The following is a 9,071-nucleotide window of genomic DNA, read 5'->3' on the forward strand; positions in this document are numbered from 1 at the left end:
ATTAAAATCACCAAGTCCATGTGTAATGTTTTCATTAGAAGCCTGTTTTTACTGCACTGTGATAGAATAGCAATGCTTATCAGTGTTCAATGTGATTTGGCAAAGGATCCTGCTGTGATTGTTGTGTAGCACTGTGTCAGAAATGTAATGTCCCACAAATGAAACACCAAGCTTACATCATTTTTAGCTATAAACACATGGCAGGAATAATCCACACTATGTTAAATTCAAATATTTGTGTAAACAAACCCACCTTCTCTCCATGCATTGGTCGTCTCACTGAGAGTCTATTATACAGAGATACAACAGGTGCTACACAGGCAGAAAGTGACGACTGCAAGTTCATGAAAGAAAGAAAAAGGGGGTTACTTTTAATCCCGGCCAAATAGGATTGAAGACATATCAATCAAGAAACCTGCAAATATTTCATATCATTATTATCAACCATTACCATCAAACTACAACAGATGGCCGTTTCTTTCTCTCTTTTCTTTACTCTTATCTTAACTTGCTTTGGTAAATTCAATTTGCCATACATTTCACTACTTTTCTTCTTATTCTATTACATATTTGGTATTGGTACGAGCATAAGTGGCTGTCCCTTAATACAGTTCTTTAGACTCAAACACCATCCCAATGTGTACAGTGCTGTTATTGTTAGCATCAGTCTGCAAATGCTGGTGGACCTTAGGGACAATCGCACAATGTCGCACAAGCTCAATAAGCGAACATCATTCGTTTAGAACACCTCCCCCCCCTGTCCCCTTAAATGAACATTCATAAGGTCAACATCACACATTTATATATATTTTTATCATCTTATCAACATCTCAGTAGTAAATACATAAGGTTTTATCATTGAAGACATGAAAGTTTTCAAAATTTGGTGAGAAGTGCGAAACTGAAGTTCAGCAATCTCATTGCCGCCAGACGTCCTCCTCACTAAACAAAGTTGGCTTATTGAGCTTGTGTCACACTGTGCGATCATACTTATACATATGCATGAGGCAATGTTTGATCAATGCTTTGACAATGAACATGAAACCATTTTCAATGTGGTATTTCTTGGCAATCGTGTGAAATTTATGTGATGCAATGACTCTCCAGAACTCTAGAGTACTGTTCCTTTGAAAACTAAAAGCCCACACCAATAAGTCACATAAAATGGTCTGACTTGATTACCTTCAATCCTTGCATACAAGATGGTGATTTATCCATACGTCTTCCCTGTCCATTCGGAATGGCATCATCCTCAGGAATGGTGACCGTAGCTTTGTCTGTCTTCTCTAATTTAGCACCGGCTTCCGTGGATCCCATTTGTCCCCAGTCAACCTGTAAACAGTGATATTAAAAATATGATAAAATTTCACATATTTATTGTTGCAATATACTTGGGCCCACACAAATCTGAACACAAAAACTACTCTATCATACCGATTTTGCTCCTATAACTTTTAGTATACAATCAATCTGATTAAAATCCGATGTAGTGTACACGTCACAGTTTCTTTTTGGCTGTTACATTTACTGTTGTTTGTTCTTTTCTTAGTGTGTCTTATACATCCACACATGTTTCCAAAGATTTGTATGAGATCAACAACTTCCCTTAGTCCTAAAGACCCCATTTATTCTGCCACGCCAGCCTCAAAGAAGAGGTTAATTAGGGCTGAAGATGTGATGTGATATGATGTATTTTACAGTCTACAGTTTCCTCACCTCCATCCTTTTCATACCCCCAGCACCTCTTCCTCCGTAGTACGATGCACTCACTACTGGCCATTTGTTTTTGTCATCTTCATCATCATCAACAACCTCAGGTTCAGGTGGCTTTGGTTTTTCCTTGGCAACAACCTAGCAACAAAGTAAGTCATGTACCTTGTTAGCATTTTACGAGTTGACTTTGGTTTTTCCTTGGCAACAACCTAGCAACCAATAAAGTCATGTACCTATCTATCTAGTTATCATTTTCCTTTCAAAATTTTTTCTTCTGAAAATCCAGTTTTGCCATTTTTACTGGGGTGTATGAGTACATTGTCTTTGTTGTGGTGTGTTACCATGACAATAAAATCATCTAGTGAAAAAATAAATAAAACTTACATACATTTAAATAAAATTACACTCAAATATGTATTTTGGCAAGTTAGCTAAAAATTCTTATATTTCTCTATTAATAACCATATATTGGGAGAATACTTGAGGTATCAAAATATCACAAAATTTCAAACATCTATACATATTTCCCTTTTTATGCTCAAAATTGAAGCTAATTCTATTTCTCTACTCAGAGTACTTGATGGACTGGACAGAAATTATAAGGGGACAGTTGGTGTTTTTCAAAAAACTTCTATGGATAATATTGAACTCCCTTTAATTTATGCACAGAAATTGTGACCTACCCCCCTCTACTATGCGTGAAAAATAGTGACTCCTGACATAACATATAAATGTTTGTACAAACTATAGTGACCTCCCCCCTCCCCAAACACAAGCCCCACTTGCAATGTCTGTCCAGTCCCTAAGTGACATTTTCTGTTGATGTTCAGTGACAAACACTTACCACACAACAAAGAAGTTGCCAAAACCACCATAGCAGTACAAGAGCCAGAATCAGGAAAATGAGGGCCAACGATACGCCAACTGCTACCCAATCAGGCTGAATACATAGAAAGTATTGTCAAAATATATGTAAGCATGTATGTATGCAGGTGGAAGGGACCAAGGCTCTGTTTTATGATAAGTGGAGGATATTAAATGCAGGGTTGTTCCAAATCTATTATGGCAGATATTTGATGAATTCATCTGTGCATTTTAGGTAAAATTTACCAATATATACAAACTACTGTATCCTTGATCATTCATCTCTAAAATCGATGTCAGTGTGTGAAATTTAAAAATCATAAAACTAATAAACATAAAATATTCCAATCTAAAAAAAAAATTCTTTGATAATTTTTTTTTTAATTCACCTACCTCAACACAGGTTGTGGCAGTAATGGTGATATTACTTGATATAAAGGAACGTCCATTTACCGATACTTGTAGCAAGACGTAGCTGTAATATAAATGATATACAGTATATAGAGATTATTGAAATGCAGTTGTCTTTGACTGTTGTTTCATGACAGTCACAAACCATTAGCGGTCCAAGTGCAACAAACCCGCGGGCTTGCCTGGCGAAAACGGGTGTCATAAAAGTTGTTTGCATCTCTAAAGCTGTTTGTAGCGTTACTTATAATAGCCTAATAAATTGATAACAACTGATATAAGACGGAGATAAGGTTTGCCTCAATTGACTCACTTCTTAGAAATGATCTTACGCTGTGAACTACACTTTTACAGCTGTTTACTTGTGTTATGTAAGAGCCCATCATCACACGTGTAAATATTGGTACTCTTTGATAACAAGTCCACTTGCTTGGCTAATGGCTTGTCCCAGTAATGGTTATATCTGAACTGGTATTCTTGTAGTCTAAGAAATGCTTTGTCATCCCTATCTGGTTAGGGCTGAACAACACAACATATCTCAAAGTCAAACGTTTTTGCTAATGTTATCAAGTAGACATGTTCAAATACATGCAAGTGTTAATCAATTGAATTCTGCAATTTGTACCTCGTTTGCAAAATGCTAGTATTATCTTTCAAGGCTGTACCTTATGGAGAGAGACATGCAAAATTGACTATCAACTACCCAGGAAATTTCTGAATGATTTGCTTGATTTTCAACCTTATAGAAAGTATCTAATCACCTGTTTGGATCTGGGATTTCTGGAGCTGGGCACTGAAGGAAGGTGTCAGTGATTTGTGTGGGTTTTTCAACTGAAAAGAAATGAAGTTATTAAAGTTATATTGCATGACCAAATACTAAACCGTTTTCCTCGATCTTTGCAACCAAATGATCTCTCTAGATTGCAGCTGTAAACTTGTGCGAAGAGACAAAGATTAGTATAGTCCCACAACTGAATCTTTAAGCATTGACCCTACACTTTCTTCAATGCTTTACTGAGGAAGAATATATCTTAGTCATAGAGTATGCCCTCTAGTGGTAAAATAAGTAGATGTGATAATGTGATGTATATAAAAGTGATTTGGTGTCATTGGAAAACGTGGTTCCAGCCATTGCATTTAATTTATTCTAAAGAAAGGTTCGCTTTTTAAAGATGCACGTGAATGATGATGTTACTCTACAATATTAATCGCTGTTAGATAATTTATTCCTAGATCTGGGATTTAAAATCGGCATGAATTCAAGAACTTGTGATGTTTATAGATATATCCCTATTTACCTTGATTGTCTGTTTCATTGAGTTTGAAATTACACAACACCATTGATAAATTGTGTGTTTTGGTGAAACCACGTCCTTTCAAACTTACATCAAAACTTTCTGAAATGAAGAAAGAAACCCTGAACGGTTACAATAATACAAGAAACGAATAAAAATAAACTTTATATACCGCTATTCTTTCATGATATCATCTTCGAGCACTCATTGCACGGACTACTAGCTCTCCATAAAAACAAAAGTTACTAAACTATAAATGTATGGTGGCGCTCTTCAAATTCAACAGTAAACAGTACGATATACGTACCTCCAGCACAAACAGTCGTCGGTGAAGCAGATACAATTTCAATACAAGATTGGTCAACTATCTGAGAGGAAATGAAAATAAATACACATAAAATAGCTATAAAAAGAACACAAAGTGGGTACATTATAACAATATTTGTCGACCGTTTACCACGTGACATGATCTTCAAGTTCAAGTTGCAACAATATTGATACGAAATAATTAACTACGTGTATATGTACACCCCCCCCCCTCCCACAAAAAAGTGTAAATTAAAGTTTAATATTGTTCAGTCAAAACTCGGTAAAAAAAATAATCGAAGCTAAAAGCAGACAATCAAGTCAAAAGTGTGACTCACTTTGTCAATCAGGCTAGCTAACTCATCATACGACCTCCCGGTGAAAATATACTTCTCTGGTGGATAGTTAGCCACAGCACGTAACTGTTGTCCGTCGAAGTTACCAATACCAACTGCGATAACTGTAGCTCCCAAGTTTCTAGCATGGTTCGCCTGAACAAAGAACGAAGTATTGAAAGTAACACTTGCTCGAAACGTCAACGCGAAAGAACCACAAATTTACGCATTGCAAACTCAAGACAGAATTACACCAAATACTTACATGTAAGGGGGCCTTTTCAGTCCACAAACAACTCATGCTTTCTTATTTGACTTTCATAGGATTATCACGTTTTCCAAATACATTCTTGCCTATTATGAATCACAACACGTACATTGATTCTAGACGAGGATACGTCATTTCGCTCCGCCCTCACTGGCCAGAGAGGTTGAACGATGTGTGAGGGCGCCAGGTCACGGCGGACTCAATCCGAATCGTGATACAAAAATTCTGTTGAGATTTTACACCGATTTTGATTGAAGAAGGAATGTGACCGAATATGAAATATTTCAAAGGGTATCTTTAGGTAAATGTAGACTTGTTTATTTTTTTAATCTACCTCATTAATGGCCAGCTCTTCATCGTTTATTTTGCCGTCTGTCAGAGCGATGACTACACTTGCAGCTCCAAAACCTACGACAGATATCAGAAAGTACAATATGTATATCGAAAAGTGGTGGGCGAGAGGAGAGGAGAGGGGGAAGGGAAGGGAAGGGAAGAGAAGAAGATGTAAGGCATGGCAGGACAGGACAGGACAGGACAGGACGAGACGAGACAACAAAGTAGATCAGATCTAGACATCACAGAATATCGAATACACGAGATGATAACACGAGGAAAGTACCAGAAAGACTTATGATAGAGGATTAAGAGAATAAGCGGGCGTGAAGAAAAGACGGGGACAAAAAATGGCAAAGGAAGAGGTAGGGAAAGTGACAATATATAGTGATGTTATATATGTGTTTTAGAGTAGACTTGTTATTGATGGCGATACAAATGTTAATCAGACGACGGCAAGATAACAGCAACAATATACTCACTGAGCGCACTGATCGCATTGTTGACGAGATCTAAACCAACGTGCATATAGGTACCACCGTGGGTTTGTATCTGACGGAGTGCATCGATGCCATCGGAAATCTTGCCCCTGTATAGGAAATAATTTACCCGTTAGAATACTTTGTTTTATAATGTGTAAGGCCTTTGTGCAGAACTTTACTGCGTGACCTTAGCAAAAGATTACTGTTATTTAAATCAAGTTACCCCTACATACGCGAAAAACTAGTTCACTTACCAGCATGGAGCCTGAATGTTTTCCCCTATAAATGGGTCAGTGTTTTGCTTCTTACAATATAGAGTCGGAAATTTCTAGTTTGAATTTTGTCGACATTGCTCAGTGTCAAATCATGGAACTGTTTGTTCTTTCTATAGCTGGAGGATATATTGAATTTAGAACCACCCCAGCCGTCCGTCCTACAGGGAATTCACGGTGAGCATGTACTTTTGAGTAGGGATAACATCAAACCCTGCAGCTTGTTTCATCAAAATGGTATGCTCATCCTCAGTCAGTCAGTCAGTCAGTCAGTCAGTCAGTCAGTCAATCAAAATATAGCTTGACAGAGTGGTTAGTCACACTGAACGTTTTCTGAACTTTGATATTAACTAAACAGTACCGTGATACGTTGTTGTAGAGTGCCGTCATAGTTTGAGAGACGATGAGAACTTATTTGTTGTTCAATGACACCACATGACAAAACATAAACACATGAGGAAACGAGTAACAAACGATGTGTACACAAACAAATTTAGATGGCGTCCACCCTGCCCTACTTTTCAAAGTGTACTTTCTCCACATCTTATTACATTACCGGGAGAAAGCATGCCATTAGATTAACTCTCACGAGAAACACCAAACCACAAAGTTTATCGCAGGAAACAAAGACCAGCACCAGTCAGGAACTCTCTGTATTAAAAGGGGACGGTGAGATCATACTGATGGTCACGGGGAAGGTCATGACACAGCCCGGATACCCGACCCGGAGTTGTGGTCAGTGTCAGCCGTGGTCATACTACTTACCTATCGCTTGTCAAAGGCAATACCAGATTCGTCTCGTCCACATTGGAAAACGTTATAAAGGAAGTTCGGAGGTAGGGACTGAAAGGAAACGAAATGAAAAGAGATGTTACTATAAAATTTGAAACAACTTGCTAACGTAATTTTTGTAATTTTTTTTTACAAAATATACTTAAATATCATAAAAATGTAGACAAAGCAATTTTTTTTCAATTCCTTCAAAAGGAAAGAACATCGGGCAAGAAAGGGGACTGATATTTTACCTGAAGTTATCGACGCATGCGCATGGTAAACTTTCAAATTTGTCAGGTGTTTTTTTTTATGATAAGCTAACCTTTTCTTTCATGGTGGATACTTTCATTTTAGAGGAAACCATTGAATGAATGAATGAATGAATGAATGAATGAATGAATGAATGAATGAATGAATGAACGAACGAATGTGTTCTCTGGACTTCATCCACAGAGATTCCTTGTCGTGGAATTCAACCGTTCCTTCTGGAGTCATGGTAAAGCCCCAGGAATACTAACTTTCGAATAGTTGGAAGATTTTTGGGGGGCTAAAATTATTTCGAACAAAAATAAAGTGAACAATAATATATGCTCGCGTATCGGAAATGCAGACAGAATTGTCATTCTGTTTAGAAAATATGTCTTGGTGGTCTGAGATTGGACTTTACCTCAGACCATTATGACGTCACACCAAGAGATTTTAATTTCCGGCTTGTGGTGACAGACTGTAGACAGAAACAGATGTAGAATACAAGAGTTGACAAAACTATGGCATGGATATGTTGTATGTACTTCTTTGGCCATGTGGTGTCAAGAATTGATAGATTTGCGGAAAACGAGATGAAGTGTGGTTGTGATAAAAGGGTCATGGTAAAACAGCTAATAGTGTACGGGTTTTCAAGGCCCCTACTTAATTCCCCTATCGATTCATATCCTGGGGATGTATATTAAGAACGACATCTGACTAGAGAATTTTACATATACTAGAAATAAATTTAAATTTCTCACATTATAGTATAAATTATCACTGGTAAGAACTATTTAATTTCAAAGTCTTATCACGCCGTGATACTCCAAGTTGTTGTTGAATTATGGGATATATTTACATTACCAAGTCCTATCTAGTGTATTTTTACCCCCCCCATCTCCTTCGAGTCTTTAGACCCGACATAACTCACACAGCGTTCCGACCTCCGCAACCTGCTTTGAGTACGAGTATAAGTGACGTATATGTCACGTGATGAGAATGAATATCATCGAGTCATCACTTTAAAGGTAACCAGTAGTAAGAAATGCAAATCGATACATTTCCTTCACTAAGACATTACATCCAAATTAACTAAGGACTGATAATCAAATGCATTCTATAGAACAGTACTACCGAACCAGAGTGACTACACAGTTTCAATTAGGTGGCACCATGTTTTTCCATCTCACGTTTTTTTGTTACTAAGGCAAAACAAATGTGTTTCCGAATAACCCAACCGACCCTAGTTTAAGCCACCGACCCTAAATATTTAAACATTTGAAATGAAAAGCTAAGCATTGCCTTTCGTGTACGTTGTTTTCTTTCCCTAGTCACGCCTGTACATATTTCATCTATCATTTTCAGCTATCACAGAAGGGGCATTCTGACCGATATTTACTTTGTGTTTGGGTGGAAGCAAATACTTTAAAAAACAAAACAATTATATATAAAGATAAAACAAAATAAAATAAAATCCCAAGCTAACTACCCTAGGCCATTTTCTGAGGCATGTTTTAGTCCGCCTACTTACACAAACAAAATACAGGGGCTTATATATCTGGCACACATGGATTGTTACATTTGATCTCACTGTGAACACAAATAAACAGTTCTGTGTTTGAATCTTTCTTTTTTCATCTGACAGTTATGTTGATTTGTATTCACAATGAGATAAAATGTATCATTTTTATATGCTTGCAAGCTATCAGTGTCTGTATTTTGTTTGTAATTGGTAACAAAAAATGTGTGAATTAAGAAAAAAAACATCGTGCCGC

General features: G+C 37.1%; 1 protein-coding gene across 3 annotated transcripts in view; it reads right to left on the reverse strand.

The window, feature by feature from the left end:
• LOC144452237 (anthrax toxin receptor 1-like) overlaps positions 1-9,071 on the reverse strand; it is a 19,405-nt gene that overhangs the window by 3,703 nt on the left and 6,631 nt on the right. For all 3 annotated transcript variants that reach the window (XM_078143289.1, XM_078143290.1, XM_078143288.1), the window contains 12 exons: positions 7,042-7,119; positions 6,005-6,111; positions 5,524-5,597; positions 4,925-5,077; positions 4,588-4,648; positions 4,284-4,382; positions 3,747-3,816; positions 2,971-3,052; positions 2,558-2,653; positions 1,717-1,851; positions 1,183-1,332; positions 254-334 (listed from right to left, as the gene is read on the reverse strand). In XM_078143289.1, the coding sequence (XP_077999415.1) occupies positions 254-334; positions 1,183-1,332; positions 1,717-1,851; positions 2,558-2,653; positions 2,971-3,052; positions 3,747-3,816; positions 4,284-4,382; positions 4,588-4,648; positions 4,925-5,077; positions 5,524-5,597; positions 6,005-6,111; positions 7,042-7,119 (1,186 nt within the window). The remainder of the gene's footprint in view (positions 1-253; positions 335-1,182; positions 1,333-1,716; positions 1,852-2,557; positions 2,654-2,970; positions 3,053-3,746; positions 3,817-4,283; positions 4,383-4,587; positions 4,649-4,924; positions 5,078-5,523; positions 5,598-6,004; positions 6,112-7,041; positions 7,120-9,071) is intronic.

Source organism: Glandiceps talaboti, chromosome 22 (assembly GCF_964340395.1).
Source record: "Glandiceps talaboti chromosome 22, keGlaTala1.1, whole genome shotgun sequence".
Lineage (NCBI taxonomy): Eukaryota > Metazoa > Hemichordata > Enteropneusta > Spengelidae > Glandiceps > Glandiceps talaboti.